At 36.2% G+C, this 23,206-nt stretch overlaps 1 protein-coding gene across 1 annotated transcript; it reads right to left on the reverse strand.

Annotated features, from left to right (window-relative positions):
- Positions 1-1,575: 1,575 nt before the first annotated feature.
- Positions 1,576-22,724, reverse strand: LOC135682626 (TNF receptor-associated factor 4). The gene is made up of 7 exons (XM_065197593.2): positions 22,041-22,724; positions 15,105-15,159; positions 12,040-12,144; positions 11,299-11,463; positions 3,783-3,860; positions 3,132-3,206; positions 1,576-2,937 (listed from the first exon to the last, which is right to left on the reverse strand). The coding sequence occupies exons 1-7, from the start codon at positions 22,208-22,210 to the stop codon at positions 2,362-2,364; spliced, it is 1,224 nt and encodes a 407-aa protein (XP_065053665.1). The 5' UTR covers positions 22,211-22,724; the 3' UTR covers positions 1,576-2,361.
- Between the last annotated feature and the right edge of the window lie 482 nt (positions 22,725-23,206).

The raw sequence follows: 23,206 nt of genomic DNA on the forward strand, positions 1-23,206 counted from the left end.
TTGCGTTTGCAAGAGGTTTTGAAAAGTATTAGGGTCATTAAATATTTATTTTAAGTACTAAAGTTTCTTACTTTTAAGGGCAGATCCAGCAAAAAACTTGACTGAGTTTTTCAGAAATCTGAGGCCAAGGCTAGGGTCTTTCAGATAATGCATTGATAATTGTTCCTAAGACAACATTATTATTCATATTTATGTGAATTGTGGTACCAGGGGGAGGGGTAGGTGCTATCCACTCACTAAATCTAGATTCTAGATTTCTTTCTGACAGAAAACAGTGCCTCTGTGAAAATTTTTGCAACCTCCTCCTTTTCTCAATACTCTTTTGTTTGTCTTGGATGTCACAGCAAAGTTTGTCCCTTTTGTTTTGCTTGCAATTTGTTGTTTTGCCTCCGTAGACACCAGCATATTCATCAAAATATGGCGTTCCGTCTGTGCATAGGTCTCCCCTGCCATTTAAGACTGCAATTTAAAACCAAGCTAGTTAATGATCCTGAAAATTAACGATATTTCCTTGTTTTATCTCAAACGCTTAATAATCTGCTAGAATGCTGCGATGGTCGTGAGTATAAGACATTTGCAGTCGCCATTTCGATTTCAATGTTTTGCAGTTCCACAATAGAACAGAAACAATAGGTAGCCAATAAACTACGGGCCATTGTACAGCTCTCTTACAAATATGGTATCATTTTCGAGTTCCAGATGCTGTTTTGACCGAGTTCCATCCGTGTTCCAAACAAAAATTTCATTGTTTCAATTCATTCACTTCCGAGGCACAAAACGCGTATTTCCGAGCTCTAGGATTGACTGCTGTTGTCCTCCACAGCGTCTGAAAAATCATTTCAAAATCACGAAAGCGAAGAAGGAAGGAAAAGGGCGAACGAATCATATCAAACTGGCATTTTAAGATTTTGAAGAGATTGCGATAAAACTCAAATTTTTATGTTTCACCTTTTTAGTTCAAGTATTACTTATATCAGGCAGCACTGTTTTTAGCTATATGTTGGAAAACTGACTGAGTTCTGTGAACCAAGGAATTCACTCTGTATTCACTCTGGAAGTTTTATGCCTGTTGCTTATAGGATGCTTTTTGTTAGAAACTGGGTGTGTTTCTTCTCATGTACCAAAAATTTAGAATTGCTAAAATGAGATGCTCTGTTCCGTACGCCATGCAGTACAGTACGTCATGCTCGGTTCTCGTTCATGTTTTGCTTGAAATAGAGAAGAAGTAGTCAAACACACACTTGGGTAATGCCTGTGACATTCTGACTGATATTCTGACCCTGGTTTTAACCCTGACTATGGCTCGATCAACTTAAAAGACGAGCTGATATCTCAAGAATTGTTATGTTACAGTATTTGTCTAGCTTATATACCCTCATTCAACCATGTATTGCTGGCATTCAAGCTGATATCAACTTTTTGTGTTTTGTTTAATGTTAAAATGTTTATAAGGAACGTGTTTATTGGTCACCTGTTTGACATATACTGCAAAATATCTCACAATTTCAATCTCAAAAGTAATAAAGTTGCAACAAAAAGTGGTGCAGGAATTTATACGAGTAAATTTTCCTCTCGTTACGGCACTTAATGTTCATCAAAAGTATGACATTTATGTGCTAAATTTTTGTATCGTAACTACAACATGAAATTACAATCTTAAAGATAATATCTACAGAGTTTATACTAATACCAGTAGGAATGATTACACTATGTACCGCAAAAAGAAATGCTCTTTTAAGAATTTATAGCAATCTCCAAAGTCCAAGGATGTACATTCAAAAAACCTCAAAAAGGTCTTATTTGTACACAACATATACCTTGCATTTTTTGTGTGAAACTTCCTTATCTTCAGGGTTCATATCTCACTCTATGAGAAATTCTAAGCAAATCCTTTAAAAGATACGGTCCCTTTTTCTTTCAATACTGCGAAACTATAAACATATCAATGTTTAAAGCGAGTTACACCGACTTTTGCAATATAAACTTTTTCCAAGAATTCAAACAACTTTTGCTAATGACTACTGTATATTTTTTTTGTTCAATGTTTGGCACTGGTTTCCTTCCCCTGTTTAGAAATTTAGCAATGGAAGAGACCCCTAATATTCCATGATGTTTAAAAGTCGAAGCAATCCCCCTCACCTTCGCAATGTATAATAAATGCAGCTTAAGATACATTCCTGGAGTAGCATTACTTTAATTTTTCTTACACTTTCGTGATGTCAATTCACACGTCGTTACTACATCATACCTTTTTAACTTTTAACTTTACAATCAGTATAAGTTCCCCAAACCTTTTCATCATTTCAAACTCAAAATATACTAACTTTACAATTTTGTTACCGTTTATTTACAAGCTGACAGTCACCGATTACTAGGGATAACTTCACACTTAATGTATATTAAATCGTCTTTAATGTACTCGTTTTGGTCTATGATTTCGTGTGAGACGAAGCTTGGGTTTCCTATTCCAAGGTTTTCCTTCATGGTCGGTCGGTTGAATACTGCCTTGACATTTGGTAATGATCTATTCGGGCTGAGCTGATGCATTTTATGCTTTCGCTGTTCTCCTTGGTCAAGCAAGTAAAATGTTATTTTCTGGTCAAAAGGCCAGTCAAGAAGAGCGTCATATTCTCCTTTCATTATAATGAGGTATAACGAAAGGTGAGTTCCCTTTCCTCGATCTCGTCCGTTTAGATATATTTTCAGTTTCAACTTGTAACCATACTGGGAAGTATAAAAAGGCTGGCTAAACAAAGCAGCTTCTTCATCGGCATTTCTTGCAGACTCAAATTGCTGTTTAAAGTTCGTTATACGCCATATGAAGATACCGTTTGTACAGTATGACCGGGCCTCGTTCTCTCGTACCTTCTGCACCGCCATTGTGAGGTGCTGGTTCACAGTCGCTTTTATGTGCTCGTCCAGAGCATCTTTCTTTCCCTAAAATGAGACAGAAATGTTGACCTAAGCTGGAAAAAAAAGATTGCTTGAAACGGGACATCTTTTCACTACTCTACTGAAATGCTTTCATTCTATACATAAATGCCTAACAAGCATTGCATTTTTATGCATTTTGCATCTTTTATAGAATTCTTTCCAAGAGTCTTTTCTTGAAATCTTTTGAATATTCATACCTTAAATGAGCAACCAATGTCTTTGTAGGTGCAAGGTAAAACTGACAACGGGCATTCCATCAAGTGGATGGTCATCTGTAAGAAATGTGGAACTTTGTAAATATGAAAACTGGGCGCAAAGTCATTCGGAGAAAAGTAATATTCCTCTCTTGTTTTGTTTATATCATGTGCTATGTATAAGCAAAATCTGCATTTTGACCTTGTTTCAATTAAGATCTTAGTGGCTGGCCAAATTTTACATTCGTAATTGGCATTTTTTCAGTTTTTCAAGTTATGAAGCTAACTTTCTGATGATTAAATGTCGGAGTTTAAATGGGGACTGACAAGAAAATTGCTATTAGTATGGGTAGAATATCACTAAAAAGAATAAATGATAGCAGATAGAGATATGAGTATATTTAAAGCTTGTGCTTTATTGCACAGTAAGCATTTTCTGTTAATTGACATACTACGAGTCCTAGTCAAAAGAGTTTAGAGAGAGAGAGGATGAGAGTTATAATTGCTGGTGGGTAAAGTTCGTGGAATTGGTAGAAACACCAGCGCTACTTCTGTCGTCAATTTTCCTGCCACTGAACACTCAATAAACTTACTCTAAAAACATTGTAAAGCATCTATCTAATCAAAAATCATTTAAATTCTGTTCGAACTTACTTCTTCTCTTGGTATATCTTTAAGCCCGCATTTATTGATACACTCAAGTGGAAATCTTTTGCACGACTTGGCATGGCTCTGTGAAGAATGGAAGTAATTATTTCTTTTCATAAAGAATAGATGTTGCATCTTAAGTAACAAGTTCTTCATCACCCTGACAAAAATCTGACTCGATTCGTTAATGGATCGAGGTGCCAGACTTCAACTGAATGCTATTCTTACAATGTTGATGTTTTAAGTGTCACGAGTTAAAACAAAGTACTCATACAATACTGCAAAGAAGCAAAATTTAGAAAAAAATTTCCTTTATTCATGGCGAGGAGCTATATTCATGGTTATCTGCTAATCGTGCAACCTGCCTGGAACCACGTTTGCTTGTTTACATTTAGTTTATGAATCAGATAAGGTGGTGCCACCATACCAAAGATTCGCATGCAGACACAATTTCGAAGACCTTGCTCATTATATCTGAAAAAACCTTAGGCTAGGTTACCAATAAAAGATATCTTAGGCTAGGTTACCAATAAAAAATATCTTAGGGTAGGTTACCAATAAAAAATATCTTAGGGTAGGTTACCAATAAAAAATATCTTAGGCTAGGTTACCAATAAAAAATATTTTAGGCTAGGTTATTCTTGGTTGTGAATAAATATCAAAGCTTTTGTTGATACAATATGGTGTTGTCTCTCTAAATCCTGCACAGCCCGGTCCACGATATAAAGTATAGAACAATAAACATCATGTGAAAATTGACTGATCAGCATCTGTTTTAAGCCCTATGACTTGATCGCGGTTCTTTAGCTTGCATTTCATTGTCAACATCTCTTCCAATTTGAAACATGTTTGTGCAACTACCCACTTAATGGGACTACCGAAGAAATTTTCTCTAGCACTTTGGTTCTGCAACATTTTTGCAGGTCTCGTTTTTATGATAGAACAAGACGTAAATTACGACGAAAAAATATCTGAATCATACGCATGAGTATTCGTAACTAGTTTTCTATTTTAAAATGAAAAAGAATAGAATAAATCTTTTAAAAATATTTGATTTTGCCCTCGCGATCTGTAAGAGTACCAAAACAATAATTCATGAAATCAGTAAAAGCCAGTTAAAATGTGGCTAAGATTGTAACGTGAGGACAGTCATTTTCAAAACAATTAACAAAGCAAAGATCTTTAACTGGCTTTTTCTTTGTTAAGTTGCAAAATAGTTTGTGTCCTTTGAAGTTTTTCATTGTGTTTTATTTCAGTTACATAGGTCAAGATAAGAAATTCTAGAAATATGTTTTCCTGACCTCATCATTTAACAACTATATTTCCACTTCACGGACACGTTATGCTAATACATTCTAGATTCTGCCTGGTGTCATTCTTTTTTTCTAACATTATCTAAAATCAAATCTTCACCACTAAATCCCTACTTGTCATTTCTTAAGGTAACTTGCTAGCCATCAAATCTAATTACGCAATCTTTTGATGAGAACAACTTGAATTTTTCTGCCTGTTAATTTATGGCATTTACTTGTTAGGCTGTACAACGCAATGACATTATTAGACCAGAGGGTGGAAGGGGAGCACCACCACCCGAACGGAGAATTTATGAGACCAATCTATTCTGGTTCAGTTTTTTGCGTAGATTTCGAATTTGGGTGTTGATCAACGGTTTAAGGGGGCTTTCCCGAGATATGGGGGGTCTAAAGACAAATTTTGGGGTTAATTGCTACAAATTTGGTTTCCTCAATAAATTTCAATAAGATAAAGATAGATATGTTCTTTGACTATATCTATGATTGTTGGCTGATATTTGAAAGTGTTTTTCTATATTTAGAATTTAGGGGGTTAAGGGAGGTTAATATTTATACATGTTAAAGGTTCATATAGATGTTTTTCAACCTGACCTGTTTAAAAGATTAAAATAAGAGCTAATAACTATGTTAAAATACTAGTAACCGAAGAAATTTACCAATCAAACCTAATTTACAATATTTAATAATACTAAGGCTATAAAAAGTGAACGTAAAGATGAATTAAAAGTTGTCCCCGACTATAGTTGTTCTTTGAAGGTTTTCAAGGAGGGGGCCAATTTTGTAGCCCTTTCTAGACTGTTCCACAGTTTTGGACCGCGATAAGAAAAAGCCTTTTGGCCATTTATCGTTTTTAGCAGCGGTATCTTAAGATCAGTTTCTGATGAACGCAGAAACCGTTCTCTATCATCCGAACATTTTTCGAATATTTTTCTCAAGTAGTCTGGTGCAAGCATATTTAGAGATTTGTAAGTTAGCGTGGCTGTCTCCTTTCTTACAATATTTCTGATGGTTAACCAGCCAAGATTCTGAATTATCGGAGCAGCAGACGCATCGTATGGGCTGCTAGTTACAATTCTGGCAGCTCTATTTTGGATTTTTTGCAACACGTCAAGCTTTGATTCATTACAGCAACCCCAAACGGAACAACAGTAGCTCAAATGGGGCTCAACAATTCCTCTATACATTTTGATGAGGATGTCAGATGGAAGATATTTCTTAGAAAACTTAATAAGTCCAAGGGCTCGATTAGCCTTGGTCTTGATAGTATCGATATGCTTGTCCCAGTTGAGCTTACTGTCTATCTGAACACCTAAGTATCTTGTGTTGGTGATCATTTCAATGTTCTGATCACCTATTGAAAAAGAAAAAGATGGTGGAGCATCAGGCTGGCTTTCGATCTTACGGATGTTTGGACCAGAGCCTATAACAAGTGACTGCATTTTCACTACGTTCAGGGAAAGTTTATTTGCATGCAGCCAATCCTGTAGTTTCAAAAGATCTAAATAGTTTCGAACATCCTCTGGATTTTGCGAAAGAAATTCATTAAACAGAATTAGAAAAGTCACCTTTCCACACGTGGTGTACTTGAGCCTTCTTGCTCTATCATTGGTTAAGAGGCTTGTCTGCACATATGTGCAATGTAATTTGCAACGCTTGATGTATCTCAAAAGGCTGTTTTTGCATGGTGGTTGCAAAGAGAAGTCTGTGATTTTTGACCCCTTGAAAAATTTTTTCAAAAATTTTTCCGTTGAATATCATGAACAGACCATAATTTATAGGATTACTTGATGTCCCTAGCTTTGCGAAAGTTGTGACGAATGCTTTTGTGCCTTGCATAAGCTTCCAACTCTTTCTAAAAAATACCTACCTACCTACCTTCCTTTCTACCTTCCTCCCTATCTACTTACCTACCTACCTCCCTATCTCCCTTTCTACCTACCTACTTACCTAGCTACATACCCACCTATCTATCCATCTACCTACCTGCTTTCCCGGACATCGAGCAGCCCCACTTCATATACACACTCTTCTTACATGAAAATAACGAAATATAGTCATTTCCACTAAATGCATGCAAGCCAAGCGGGGCTTCTTTTTGAAAGACCGATAATTCACAAGCAGCTAGAGCGAAGATTTTTCTATTTTTACCTGTCCCACTATCAATAAATATTTAGAAATGAGGTTCCTGCCTAGCAAGCAAGATAACAGGGATGTTAATATATCTCCAAAACAAGAACGCAAATCGTTTCTCGACCTTCGTTTTGTTGGAGAGCATGATGTAGAAGGAAGCAAACTTAAGCTAGTGATATTTATGCAGCGATATCTATATATATTTTTCTCTTTGCGAGAAAAATTGATCACTCTGTTCCCTAAATGACAGCCTTGACGAACCCAGACTTCTTTAACCAACTCAAACAACCGCTCTTTATTCTGTCTTTTCCTCAGAAACGCAACGAAGTTAGGAGGAATCTTTATGTTTGGCGATTTGATGAAGAAATGGTTCTCTGCATTCTTGATGAACCAATCGGCATGTTCGAATGCAATATATACACAGTTGTATTGTGTCCGTAATTCATTCAGCAACTTCGTTGCAAGCCTCCTGAAAGTGTCCGGTATTCTAACTGTAGATCGAATGGTGGCAACCAAATCAACAACAAAGCAAATTGCCTATCTCCTCTTTTCTGTTCTTCATAAGGCTGGTAACTGTGGTATTTATATGTGCCTCATACTTCTAAGTACCTGAGCTTCACGAGACAGCGAGGAAGGGGATACTATCACCGAACTCGGCTTCTAACCCCTTTTTAACTTAGTCTGCTGTTCTCGTTAATGAAACAATACATTCCAGTTAAAGTCTTCATTGCGATGGATCGGTTCATGATTTGTTATATATGAACACACAGGAAAGAGTCAGCTTACACTGTTCTTCGCTTGTTTCAAGTACTTCGTTAGTGGGATCGTGGACAGCTGTAGAAGTAAGGGTAGTCGACTTCTTACTACAAAATACTGTGTACTTATTATACCAGGAAAGCTTGACCCTCTCTTAATGCTGGAGCTTTTTGCAGAGTTCGGCATGATGAAAGTTTATATAAGTTTCAATAGTTGCTTCTTCCCCTTATTAACATTGATAGGCCCTTGTTATTAGGCGCTTGCTTTCGTCACTGTTTTCTTTTTTAAGGAGATGCCTTTTTGCTTACTTTCTTCCCCTTTTGCGTTTTGTTTGCAAAGACAGATACGGCCTTCGTAAAGTTCAGGTAAAGCTGGCGATATCGTTAAAAGGCAAAGGATCTGATCTTCAATGACTAAATGAGTGCAATGAACAGCTCATCTTCTTTTTCTGTTTGCCATATATTCTAACTACTTTCATAGTTTACTCTTGCTTTAATCACAGAACATTGAAAATTATAATGAATTTGTAAGCAATGAAATTGCAGTTTTTAGGTCATTTGAAAGAAAATCCAAACCTCTACACTTTTACACCCTCAATGGTCTTCAATGTTGACAGGTAATTATCGTTTAAGGCTGTGAAGTACATACAAGTTACATTCCTAGGTTATGACACAAAACCATGTGTTAAAGTACTTCTCATAAAGATTTGCTTTTGGGCCTCATTTCCTTTCTGATCCATAGCAATAAAGCTGTAGTTATATGAAAATCTCCAAATCAGTCATTAAACATGTCTGAGAAACCCACATTCCTGGTGAGTACAAACAGCCATTTCCCTATGTGATCATGCTACAGTACTCCATTCAGTTGCGAAAAATCAGTTTTTCGTGGAATTTACAGTATTTTGTACTCCTGTTTCGTTTTCTATGGCCCCCTCACTTCCAAATGGGAGTCAACAAGCATAGATATCATCAAAAAACTGACCTGTCTATATTTTATTGACATTTATATTAGCCCTGAAATCGGACTTTAGACCCCCTATATCTCTGAAAAGCCCCCTAAAACGAGAGATCAACACCCAAATTCGGAATCTACACGAAAAACTGATCCAGAATATATTGGTCTCATAAATTCTCCGCTCGGGTGGTGGTGGTCCCCTTCCACCCTCTGGTCTATATCTGGTCACAGGATGAGATCACAGAAAACCCAGGTCATAAGATTAAAACACACAGCTTCGTAATTTACAACATTATAACATTAGAAGCGTCCTTATTTACAAGTCAGTTTGGCGAAAAAATTATTCTTCATAAAGTCGTACATTACAAATTTTAATTCCTTTGCAATTCAAAGAACATCTGGTTGAAATTTTGTCATGGTAATACTTTCTGTTTTCATGAAGAGCATTTAATTATTAATAACTTGCTAAATTGAAACAATAAACCTTTTATAAAATCCAATCACATGTCATGCAAAACAGTTTGAAAAATTTTCCTGGCATTAATGGTTTTTCATAAAGAATTAATTCGCGAACAATACTTTTCAGTCTGCAAGTGGAAAGTTTGCGATATGCCAGAAACACGTGGCCCTCTGAAGATATCTTTTATCATAATTAGTGATTTCATCCACATCGAAATTTGAAATTTGCTAGCATCTATTGCATTAGCAATCTTTTTAAGCCTGAAACCTGAATCAATGCAAGAGTAACATACAGTGATAAAACCACGAGAGTATATCTCATTCAAAAAAATAAAATCAAAACCAGTTTTTAGGCCCCTGTCCTGATAGAATTTTATACATGCACCTTAACCATAGAATGATTCTTAAGAAAAAATTGGCAAATTGAAACAACTAAAAAGATAACCGCCATGTTTTACGAGCTCTTCTTTAATACTTTTTAAGTTAAACCTTAGAAGATTATGATTAAGGGCCTAGGATCATAGTTCACTAACTGGGAGGATAATTGCCTCTCTAGCCTCAGCGACTTTCCATTGTCATAAAAGATAGACTATTGTCCTCCTCTTTATATAAACAAAGGCTTGTCCCCGCAGCTATATCCCTTTCGAATAGGCTTTGTCATAATATACTTTGTTTTAAAACTTTTCCATGTTTTTAGATTTGATCTGTAGAGCGTCACCGAAATCTTTTACAGGGCCGCGCCACTGAGAGGCCATGCCCCCCCCCCACTTTTTTGCGAAGCAAGTGCTTTTTAAAGCTGAAGTAAAAGGGGTAAGAATCCTTGGCCCCCTACTTTTTTTGCCTTGCCCCCCCCCCCACTTTGAAATTCGTGGCGTTGGCCCTGTACTAAGGTTCAGCAAATATCACTTTCATGCATAGCCTGCGAGTAGCATATTTCTTGCGCAACCCCCTTGACAAAAGCATACAGCTTTTGTTCTTCACTTTAACTGCCATGCAGCTAATCAATGGTTTTGAAAACTTATGACCAATATACGAAAGAACTGACTGCTGGTGGAACTCCTTTGAAAAGTAAACACTGTGATAAAAACAACACTATTATGCCATGATAATTGTTGACATATAACACATGACTTTCCCTCTTTGATTTCAGGTGCCGATGTGTAATTTTCATGCAGTCTTTCGCTGTTCTGTTGTGAAATTACCTTGTTTCCATGTAATACTTCCAAAACACCAAAATTATGAAACTTAAAAACTTACTGTACATTATTTGATATGGAAATCTTGATCTGCCAGTTCTACGTTAAAGGCAGAGAGTTGTGCAACAACGAATATGCTATGTTACAAAACTTTCTTAAAAGATGCTTGGAAAGAAGTTCTCTGCTCATCCCAATATACTGAGATTTCAACAAAAAAGCAACTTGCTGCAATTGATTTAAACTTGGGCTCCTAATGAATTCAAAATTTGCATTTTCTTGACTTTTTACTTAACAGACAGATTTTGAAATAAGCCGTATCATACTCTATAGATGTTTGTAAGTCATTTACCCATGTGTAAAATATCTTTGGCTTATATCCGTTAACATTTTCAACTCTGATTTACGTCTGGATTTCTCTAGCAGCTGCTGTAAGTTAAAGACGGTTGGTTTTTTGTGCCTCTTTTCTATCAAACCGGCTCTTCTTTTTAATTATTTTAGTTGGCTTTTACAAGCTTTAAGCAGCTTAAATTTTTCGGCAGAAGTAAATGTAAAATAATAATATTGGCACCACTCCTCAACGAAGATTTGTACAGCTGAGTAAACCAGAAGTTTCTAAGTTTCTTAAACAGGCTTGAATAAGTTAGAAAAGGGCCATATAACAGAAGCAATCGTATTGGAAGCTATGATTTTAGCTGAATCAAGAAAGATACTCACCCTGCTGTCCTTGTGTATATACTTTTCAGAGCAATACTGGCAGCTAACAATGCGCATTTTGCACCTTGTTGCAAGATGTGAGTTCAGGTTTCTCCTTAGAAAGGACTCATCGCAGCTCTCATTTGGACAAACGATTTCCTCGTACAAGCACGATTTGATGTGGTCCTGAGAAACAAACAAAATAAATCTAGGCCAAACCTTCTCTATTACAACGCACTTTGGTACCTTGTATTAAATGATAAAATTGATATGATATTTGAATGAGAAAAACCCTATATACAGAACTGTAGATACTTGGGATACATAAATGGACAGCAATCATAGTAGCATTGTTCCTTCTTGGAACACAAAGCATTCCCGTTTATGGTTTATGAGGGTCAAGATGTGACTGACTGTCTGCTAACTCTCAAAAACATTGAAACCAATCGATTTTCTGTAAACAGTTTAAAAGAATTTAAAGGAGGTCGCTCAACTTTCAGGGCAGGTAGCACAACTTTTCTTCTTAATAATGGTGCTTCATCAAATCAAATATTTGTTTCTTTATTGGTTCATTGCTTTACGGCTCCGTTGTACTACACAGCTGTTTTGGTGTTTTTTTATTGCATCTCTTTCCTGCAATTGGAATCTCTCTCCATTGCTTTGACAAAGCTCTCTAATTACAACCAGATGCAAAGTCCCGCAGGACCTGACAATGCAACTTACAGTTTGAAAGGAAAGCATGATTATCAAGACTGCACATACCTCTAAATTTCCAAGTTCACCTGACCATTCGCACTTCTTTTTGAAATTAGTGCATTTGACACTCAGTGATAATACTGCCCGTTTTGCTGCCTTGTCAAGAAAAATCTGAAAGAAACAAGATTACCTTGTAAGCTGCACTCAAAACCCAAGTCCTTGTTGTCTCATGTGTCCAGGTTTTAATCATGTGGCAGAAGTTCCTTGCTGAATCAAGCTAAATAACCAGGTTAAAGCTAGAGCACATGTTAAGACGAATCAAATCAAATTTATGGCGAGCCAGGATACTTTAGAAGATGTTTGAATGTAATGGTTATTGACCAGGGAAACATGTTTTGTATAGAAATTATTTGCAAATAAAAAAGCTGGTGCTATTCTCGCGATTTTGAATTGATCACCCGTACTGAGACAATGTTTTCTTCCTTATCCGGTTTATCTCTATAGAAAAAGTGATATTTATTTGTATACTTATTGGTAAAATGAAGGACTTGAAAGAGCCTGATTTATTGAGACGTAACATAGAGATAAGTGTGATGCTTGTTAATGGGGGAGGGGGGAGGGGGGAGGGAAGGGGGCTTGTAATATACTGTAAATGCAGGACATAGAAAAGAAGCGATATTTTTTTCCCTTCCCTGCGTCTTGAATATTTTGTCATATTTTGGAAGGAGTGGAAACGAGCAATGGCGGCTCCAGCCTGGGATAAATGGGGGGACAAAAGGTGTGTCAGGTTCCACGCCCTTTTAGACCACGCCTTTTTTCCCTGATTGAAACATTTTCTTCCGGAGGATACAACTATTGTCTCCCAAATATGGTCAATTAAATTTGACGATCTAGATAACGTACATAGCCAACCCCCCCCCCCCCCCCCCCCCCCCCCGAGGTTTTCTCATCACGTTTGCAAGAATCCAAAGGAACGACTTTCTGAAAAAGTGTAACATTCCCATCCCCCCCTCCCCACTGGAAACGAGAGGTTATTGCTTAGCGATATCTTATGGAATTTAATATGCAGACACGGATATCCATAAACGACCACTGGTTGAAAATAAAATCAAGTAAACATGAATGGGGCAATTTTTCCCATTGATGAATAGTTTATTAAAGCTGCTGGTTATGTTAAAATGATTTTGCGACAAATGGTTATGTCCTGAAGCGATTTGGCTTTGTAAACAGAAGGGATGTTAAAGATAAAGGGTCCAGATGAATTTTTGCCATCACCTAAGTTTTTTATCAAATGCTTAAGGTTCATGTTACCTTGCATTCAGGAAAGAAATAGCGCTGAAAGAGCGACCTCAGAGAGCAAGAAACAAGGAGGGGCACTGGCAGAGAGAAAGAAACAGCCGCAAAAATGAGCTGTTTGAGTGGCAGGGCAAAGCAAAGTGATTTTTTCCGAATCATATTATCCCAAGCATTTCTGCTACTGGCAAGAAACGAAAGAAATTCAATATTCAAGATCAAACTTGTAGGGTTGATCGAGGGGCAAATCACTCTATGGGAATTTTGTACAACTTTGGTAAAAATCCTTTTGTTTTTTCACAGTATTAATAGAATTGGATCAGTTTTGCTGGATACCTCGTACACGCGTTTTAGAAGAGAGAATTGCTCCACGGGGATGGCGTTTGTGGAAAGAACCTTAAGTAGCAAAAAATTCTCATCCTGCCTTTATTTTACTGGTTAGTGACAGCCACCTCGATTACTGACAAGATATCGTCCCTTTAAACAACCTCCTTTGCATCTAAAACATTTGGTAGCTTCGTCATGTGCGTTATTAAATATGGCTTTTTCGAAAATATCGAATACCAGTTTTGCTTTTAGAAAATATCTTTTAAATGCCTGGCAGCAATTTTGCAAACGTCGGTAATTTCACAAACGAACACAAAGATTTGATATTTTTTTAAAGAATAGCAACTTTCAAATCAATTTGAAATTCTTAGTGAAAAAGCTTGCCATTGAAAATAATATCACTGCAATAATATCAACATCTTGTCGCTCTTAAGGTGTTCTCTATCATAAGTTTTCTATATTGTTACCTTACAGTAAATATGCTTCAACGTTGACCCTTTTATCATAAAGATAATTGAATAGATAGGTGTTTCTTGTTCAAAGAAATCATGGCTGGTACAAGCCTCTAATTGTCATGTTGTAGGAGTTGCATGCAGGAAAATATCTGAATATCAATGGCAGCAAAGTGAAAATAAGCATTTCTAGAATAAATATAACAAATGTTGGAAATAGCACGGATGAGTGGAACATATCATACTAAAGCACTTTTTGTCTTATGCTCCTCAGAGTATACATTCTTTTTTATTTCCTGTGCCAGGACTTAATATGTGCTTGATAAAGATATAAATGCTATTTTGCTTATTACTTTTCTGTTTTTCTGTTGCTATTCTTTCAATTTTCAATTTTCGCTAGTATTTTTCTTGAGTTTTGTTGAATTTCGGCCTGCCTTGTTTCTTATGATGTTTTTACCTTTTGTGGAAATCTCAGCCTGATGTTTTTTATAAGGATTGTTCTTATAAAAAGAAGGTTGTAGACGTCGGATGATGTCAAAAAACGTTAAGCAGATGATAGGATAAAACGGGTTGTTCCAGCGAGCATCAGGCAAAAAACGGTTCTGAAAAGAATACAGCCACAGCGTATTTGAAAAAAACAAAATGTCCAGACGAATTGTGATTTGGCTATAGGTCCAGTGTGCGCCAAACATATAGTGACGACAATTTCGTATTCATTGGGCAACGGCGTAGGCTAGGTCATCTTTTCATTTAGGCGTTTTGTAATATATCTACATCAAAACAAAAGATCCCGACTTGTGTAGACCAGTGCAAAGACTTCGTTCCCTCTCTTGGACCCCTCTCTTGGACTGTTCATTTTAAGCCAAAACGCAATTGCAATACTATCAGGCAAAATAATGAATGCACTTAAAGCATCAATTCACCCATTTCTTCTCTTTTTTAGAACTAACAGAAAGAATCTCGTGGTCAAATATACCTGAGTTATGCTTTGGAAAAAAAGAAAGCAACAAAGGTAAGGTTTGCATTGGTTATCATTGGCTTATCGTAAATCTTACTTACCTTATCGCCATCAAGAAGTCCTCGATCTAACGGGCAATTCAGAGGACCTTTCAGCCTGCAATTAAATAGCAAACGGTTAAACTTGGTTTTTCGATTTTTCTGTTGAAGAATTTGCTTTAACTTTAACGAGTTAGTGTGTTGCTACGGGAAGTATAAGGTGGGGACATTCCCAAAGAATTTCGCAAAAAAACAATAGCAAGAAGTAGGAAAGGTATTCAGCCCCTCCCCCTCCCCCTAAATCCCCCAGCTCTACACATCTGTCTGTATGTACATCTCTCAAATTTTCCAAGCAGGTTCTTTTATTAAAATTCTAAATTTTCAGTAATTGACATCATGTAGTGCAACTCAAATGTCTTCTTGTTGGTTAATAAAATCTTTGGCCTATTAACACACTGCTAGACAGAAAAAATGGAGTGTGCGAAATACCAAATAGCTTTGACAAATGCTAGTGGAAGGAGAAGCATCAATTTCATACCATTAATACTAAATTGAATGGTTTGAATCGCAAGAAATTCTAACTTCATTCACACTTGTGTAGATCACGTGTTTATGACCTGTTAAGCACTTCATATTCAAACGAATGTCGAATCTTCCCTGAAATCGCTGACATGGTTTTAAATGAAATTTTTGCAGAAATTTGGAAAAGGCTTTAAAAGTTTTATAAAAAAATATAAACATAAAACAGTCGCTATTTATAAAATCGCAATCGCAAGCCATCACAAAATTGATTTGCATTTCTCAGCGAAAAATAACTTACGTTATTCGCTTCCACAGCTGTTCAAAGGACAATATCCCGAAAAGTTTGGTAACATAAGCAAAATAGCTTTCATTCTTATTGAAAAAGGCCTTGAACAAAAGTTGTTAAATGAAAAAATATTCTAGCAACAGACGTGCATCAAACAAAGTAAAATGGGTGTCTATTTGATTAAGAAATCCTAAGACATGCTGGAAGTGCTTTAAAGAGAGACAAAAAAGTTTGGTTTCAACAGCTATGCTCTATTATACCTGCTTCCTAGCCACAAATGATTATAGCTTCAACTAATTTTATTGAAATTACTTTTACAACGATTTAACTGTTTCCTTAAAAAACCTAAACTGCATTGTACTTTGCCATGCTGTGAAGCTCTTTCACTATCTTTGAACTATTTCAAAATTTCTATGCCAAGTTTAAAATCTCAAAACTTTATTAACAATTGCAAAATGAATTCTTAAACTGTAATACTATCTCGGCTATTTAAAAACTGTTTTACATTGGCCTAATTTAACTGTTTTAAAAATGAGCTTCAAGATTTTGAAACACCTGAGTTTGTAAAACAACTTTTGCAGTTCTTACAAACGTTAACTTTTGGTAGAATACATAAAACTTTTCCCCTTTCAATTGAATTCTCTACTATCAAAGTCCTCTACTCTTAAACCGCTAACGATGGTTCTTAACTGTTAAATCAAGACCATACTCATCTATCAAGCCATGCTCACCTTTCTCATATGTCCTAATCTTTTTCTTCGTCGAGTTGTTGAGCAAAGACGAGATACAACCTGTTCACGACCGTTGTTATCTGTTGTCTTCGCTCCACAAAAGCAAAGAGGTGAAGTATAAACGAATGTGAAGAAGAAGAAGATGTTTTATACTTGCTGGTGGTATAGCAACTACACTTAGACAAATTACAACAATCTGCTTGATTTGCTGCACTGACGGGGGCTTGCTCTTGCGACGGCAAATCTTGCCAGATTGCCTTTGTTATGGATAGATTTTCCCGTTAGTGCATAAACACGAGGCAGATCGGAATACAGATTTCATTTTTTGGAGTTCTGTTTACTTCTTGCCTCTGTCAAATTCCACTAGCATTAGGTATTCTTGCTAGGCAAAATCTAGCAGCCGATTCTCTGAATTCGCCTCTGTCAGTTGTCAGCATTCATAAATCATTGATAAATCTTTTATATCGTTGCTTAAAAGATTTTTCAGTATAAACCAAACATCTTTACTCCTTTTGTGTAATTCGCTTAAAAAGACAGTCAAACTGCTTGTGCGAAACTCTTAAACAATCTTTGAAGAAGAATAATATCAGTGAATTGATCTTCTGCAATGCCTGACATCTCATTAGTTTAAAAACACATTACTAAATTCCTGGAAATTCAGTGATGGGTCCTAGAAGCTGGGTTTTGTCCTCGATTTATATCTACATCATATTTGCCGAAAATTCAGTTTTCACCACTGCCCTATTATCTGCAAAGTTTTCTTTGGTTATAAGTCAAATTTTCTTGGTCGTATACGGAAATCACGACCTGTTAATTTGCTTTGTATAAAATTCGCATTTCCATTCCTGATTCTTTTCATCATTCAGTCGTTATCTGAAGTTTATTGCTGAAATGTGCGATGATAATATTCTCAAGGAATGTGGGCGAGAATGCTATCATCGCACATGTTATTTTTTCCTTTGCATTTTCAAACTACAAAAGAAAGGTAGACAGACGCTTTTTTCTTTCTGTGTAATCTTGCTAATTCCTGACAAACCAAACTCTTTGAACATGAGCTTCAGTAGTATATCCAGGATAAGCCTTCTTGTGAAACGATCCAATCAGCAACGAAGGTGCAAATCCCTTCTAATTGAATTTTCTTCTTCAAATCAAACTTCTGTGTTCTTCCTTTCAAAAGAACCCATAAATTGGCTACTTTATTAGATCTCATGCTAAAATCTTCCTCTTTCGAATATCTGTTGTGGCTAGTAGCTGAACTTTAGAAACAAATCTATGAAAAGCAGCAATTATACAAAGCTAAGACCAATTAATTACCTTTAAGCGGAGATTTTCTACAGAGTCTTCTTTCAATTTTATACTTTAAAGACTTTCCTTGTGAAATTCAGTTCACCGAACATTAACAGCATCACAGTCATCTCTCCCTTTTTGCAGGTAGATAGCATATTTATTCGGCGTGGTGCATGTTTTAGAATAAATCTTTATTGACTGATTTTCCATTAAAACAAAGCAGCTGCGATTGCCTTGATGTAACGGAGTCCCTTCTTTTATTGTAAGGAAAATTCAGCTTATTAAGCAGGAAATCAACAAAAATTGACAGTCGTCCAGAAGAGATAAGGCTGCGTAATTAAAGCTGTGAATACTTTTGCTTTCTGCAAACTAACCTATAGTCTTTTCTAAGTTTCTTTGCGCTTTGGGCAGCTGGAGAAACATTCCTCGTGCCTTCACAAAGAGCTTTGCTGTGCAGAAAATACGAAGTGAGGAACTTAATTTGTCCTGCTGTTAATTACAGGTGCTGTTAAAACCTGCCGCTACGTTATTCGCTCATCAAAACAAATACTTCATCGCGATTATTATCATATATAACAACTGGAACACCAACAACAATCTCTTTTGTGAAATTGTTTATCATCATCGCGAGCTTCATCTCACCATTTGGTACTACTATTCGTCGTTATCATTACTGCAATCTTTATGTCTACCTGAGCTGAGATTTGAGCTGAAATCATATGATGATGATAGCAAAAAAGTGACGATAATAATGGAAACACAAACCTCCCTGTATAAGAAATCCCTGTGTTTTATTAAAATCGGTCCTGTATCTTACGGCTATTTAAAGAACAGCTAGTTGCCCTGCTTACAACCCAGTGAAACGAGGCCAGGTTATACTAGAGGGTGAAAGGATACAAGCGAGGTTTGATATAAAGATTCGAGCGATGCTATTTAAAGTGTAAAATGGCCTTGCTCGGATATGATTTAAACCTGAGAAGAAATGAAATTCAGGGAGAAGAAATTCAAGGAGAAGATAAAACGAGCAATCTGAAGGTCGACTAATGCTCCGCAAATACAGATTCTAACATTTAGGGGACAATCATTCATTTAACTTGCAGTGAAATTGATGAAATTCTTTAAAAGGATTACTTTGTAGAGCTGATGACCAAATTTAGATTGCTTCGGCCAAGGAATACCCAAAAAGAAATATAAGAAATCGCATTTTTTTCAAGACTATAGAGCCTTTTTTAAAATCTTTTATTATAGGTGTTGAATTTGTCCTTGCCCCCCCCCCCCCCACTTTCCAACCTGTGTCGGAGCCCATGGCATTGTGAAGAAAGCTTTCTTTTTAACTCAATATGCGTTAATATTTAACGTTATTATTTTCTTTGTTTCTATATTGTAAAGTTATTTTTTGTTTCTATGTTTGTTGTAATGAATTTTCAAGGCGTTACTTGTGCTTTTCTACAAGATTTGCATGTTTTGGTAGGTAATGCTTTAAGAGCATTGCGAAGCATAGTCTTACGCTGAAAGAACGTTTATAATTTTAGGCGAAAGATAAGTAAATAATTCTTTTGATAAATGGCAATACTGCCTAAAAGCAGCAACTTATATCGAGTCATTTGTTGCATTTGATTGTCTGGTTTTTTAATCATGTTTTTGCTAAATCAAATATGTGCATTAAGATTCAAATTTATTTTTGATTGAAACAAAGTCCTTGTACAGACAGACTTCCGGGAGGGAGAGGGGGACTGTAAGTTAGCTTAAACATTCGGAAAGGATTTAATTAGTTAGAGATTTTATTTGAATGTTTGATTGCTCACAGGAAGGTCACGAGAGTGCATTTGCACCAAGAAGAACCGTCCGGTTTCTTATGAGAAACTTAGACGCAGATTTCAAGGAACAGGTAGAAATTTATGCCAGGCGTTACACATTTATCAACTCTCTTGCTTTCCCATTGGCACTATCTCATGAGACAGTTAAGGTGTTCTTGAGAAGCATCGTCTGTAACCTGAAACTGTGAGGTAACAAAATAGCACTTTCTTTAGAAATAGAGAGTAAATTGAGTTCTTGTTAAGAATTCTTTCTTGTGATTCAAATAAAAGTATCGAGCCATATTTTAAGAAGCAGATGACATATATAGTTTCCTTGGAAAACATATAGAAAGAAACAGCATTCTTTTCTTTCCTAACCCAGCTATCATTATTTTAGATCTTACCTCATCTATACTTCTTTTACCAACTCGCACCCCCCCCCCCCCCCACAATTTTCCATCTCGTCTTCCGTTCTACGGCGTGTTCCTACCACCTTCCATATAGTTAATCTTTCGGTTCTATTCTTCTAGTCTCTTTTAAACCGTTACTACTCCTATTCTTTTTACCGGATGACGAGTTTTGCTCTAGGCCTCGTTCTTATCTTTCATTCATGTACAAAGACGTTACTTAATTGTATTAATGTTTCCCCATTACTCGACCTACAACACGTTGAACTACATTTATCATCCTATCTTGGGCTAGACTGCAGTTTAGCGACCCACATTTTTGTTTCCTGGTTTTGAAGCTGAGTTGAATCGCTACTACCTAGCAACGATGTCGCGAGCAACAGTGAGAATAAAGATTTGAAGAAACGAACTCATTCTTAAATGGATATGGAAGAAAATGATTGAAATGATGATGAATAAACGGGGGTTTGGGGGCAGTAGCCCCCAAGACAGCAAAACAATTCAAAGAACGAAGTCATCCAAACTTATTTTGAAACTGATGTACGAGAATGAATCCTTAACTGGCTGAACTTCAAACTTTCGATTGTTTAAGAAACCAGGCTAGATCGAAAAGTTTGTATTTCAATTCAACTTCTGTCCAGGAAACAAAAAAGTGGGTCGCTAAAGTGCAGTTGTACCGAAGTGGTGATGCGGAAGAGCGGAAATGTGAAGAGCGGAGAAGCGTCTAGATGAGAAGAAGGCTTGATCGCTTTGCAGCAATCATCATCCCAACCTTAAATATTTAAATTTATTAGATTTATCTATTAAATATTTTTATTTAAATGATTCATTTATTAAAAGACAATAACGCTTTGGTTTAGGAAATATTTTTGGAAAAATTGGGATGCAAGTTAATGGAAAAAGTTTAAATTGGTTTTCTCGAATGGCTGTTTTCCAAGTGAGGTACATGGATTGTTTTTTAAAAGAATGTGGAGATCATGCGCCATAACTAAACCGACTTTTTGCTTGCATCTCATGTTTTGTTTCATCTGTCACGCAACGATTGTTGCTAAGCAAAGATCAAGGTATCAATAATATATATGAAACTGATTAGGTATGTTGCTTCTAAAAACACATCTCCCCATTGAATAGCAACAACAATTGGAAAGCAAACGCACATTTGAACAGTTACCTTGTAATCAAAACCATAGTTCACAGGAAAAAGCAACCCATAATTTTGTATGTTCTTTATTACGTTCAGAATAATTAATTTACAAGGAATTTATACCACATTTTGGTCGTATGCATAGGGTTTTGGTAATACCATCTTTGTAAGTCAGCCTTCTCATCACAGTAGCTAAACAGATTTAGATAGAATGATATCCATATGTAAAACATTAAAATCTGTCTATGTCGAAATGGAATATGCATTCGCACTAGGCATTATTTGTCAACAGGGTTTCTCTATCGTTGTGACTTTAATGATACATAAGTCGTTTTGTATATGTGTAACATTAAAAAGAATCCTTTGTCTTAAGTAACAAGGAATACTTTTTAAATCTTATTACTTACTACTTATCAAAGCCTTATTACTTATCAAGACCTTATTAATGATCAAAGATGGAAAATTCTAGAAATGGGATGAGAAGCTGAATTTTTCATCCGAGATTTCGTTGGATTTTGATAAACTGTATGTAAAGGTGTTACGTTTTCATAATTTCAACTCTGACATTAATATCGAGGATCTAGCCAAGTCTGAACTTCAAGACACAAGCACGAAAGGACATTGTATAATATACTTACACGAGGGAAACTTTACGGAATCAATTTGTAATTGCAATTGTAGTTTAAAGCATTATAAGCGTTGAAATTCAAAAGTATAATAAGCAGACACAAAAATGATATAGCTGCATCAGGATTTGCTGATGCCTAGGGCCTGGGATTTTTCTTTCTGTTGAAGCGTTTAATGATGTAGAAGCCTTAATACCAACCTTTTACGAAGCTCCGTTAAGCAGCTTTGACAGAACCGATGACCACATTCTTCTAGTTGCACTGGATCGCGAAAAGCAAGATGGCAGATCGGGCATTCATATTCAAGCGGTAGTGGAGACGAAAATTCATAGTCGTAGCCACCAACACCGCGATCAATACTATCCGCCATATCACTGTAAGATTTTAAGCCCAGTCGATCACAGACCCAATTAAAAAGCCGAATGTAGGGACATTCAACGAGGCCAATAATTTGCCAAGCTCATCAAACTGTGAGACTGCATGTATGTAAACGCTCACGTATCTTTGATAGTTAATGAACCTCTGTATTGTGGTGTAATTTTCTAGAAGACAACTTACAAAGAGACTTGGAAATAACTTTTCGCCTGTTAGCTCTTTCAAGTACGCCACCAAGCGGTATTCAGCATAACACAATGCTTCGCCAGCAGGTACCGGCTTTGACTCAGTGCAGATGTTTTTCAGTTTAGAAGTTTCGTTAAGCAAAGATGACAGCAAATCGCAAGAACATAGCCACTTTTCTGAATATGTTGTCAGAAAATTTATGCACAAATCGTGCTCTCTTTGTTATGTAAGAGGAACTGATCATATATGCTATAGTTTTTATGATATGAATCAGAAGCATTGGCATGAATTTATTTGGCCTGCTTTAACGATTCTTTGGATGGGTCATTATTATTTTAGCAGCTGAAATTGCCAAGTGGAATGAAGTTGTAGGCGTAATGAAAGGAAAATTAAACAAAATAACAGAGTAGAAAATGTTCTAAAAACCACAAGCGTTTTCCTTCCTTGAAGTAAACGCAACATACTGTCACCGAGCTGTTTAAATACAGTTAACAATACGAATATTTTCTTCAATTGTTGAATAATAAGTTGCCATAAAATTTGAAGGTCTTCCGTAAATTAAAATTCTTACCATATTGTTACTTAATGACCGCAGAAAGACGAATTTTTGGGGGAATCGGCACTCTTTATATAAAAGAAGTGGTTATAAAATCAATGAAGAATGGGTAGCCTCAATTATTATTAAATTTCCAAAACAATTTGCTTACGCAACTAAAATTGATTTTAGCATTTCGCTGACATTTAAAGTCACAGAAACCAAGACTTGACTATCTTGAAAGGGAAACTTGCAAAGATAAATACAAAA

The sequence above is a fragment of the Rhopilema esculentum genome, unplaced genomic scaffold (genome assembly GCF_057945365.1).
Source record: "Rhopilema esculentum isolate cy_ngs unplaced genomic scaffold, ASM5794536v1 HiC_scaffold_33, whole genome shotgun sequence".
NCBI classification, from domain to species: domain Eukaryota; kingdom Metazoa; phylum Cnidaria; class Scyphozoa; order Rhizostomeae; family Rhizostomatidae; genus Rhopilema; species Rhopilema esculentum.

Excerpts from the sequence above, each read along its gene's own strand:
- LOC135682626 (XM_065197593.2), bottom strand. The coding sequence starts at position 22,210 with ATGGCGGATAGTATTGATCGCGGTGTTGGTGGCTACGACTATGAATTT. Across the intron at positions 12,145-15,104 it reads GACTTCTTGATGGCGATAAG|ATTTTTCTTGACAAGGCAGC; the intron begins GTAAGTAAGATT and ends TGTTTCTTTCAG. Across the intron at positions 3,207-3,782 it reads AAGATATACCAAGAGAAGAA|ATGACCATCCACTTGATGGA; the intron begins GTAAGTTCGAAC and ends CATTTCTTACAG.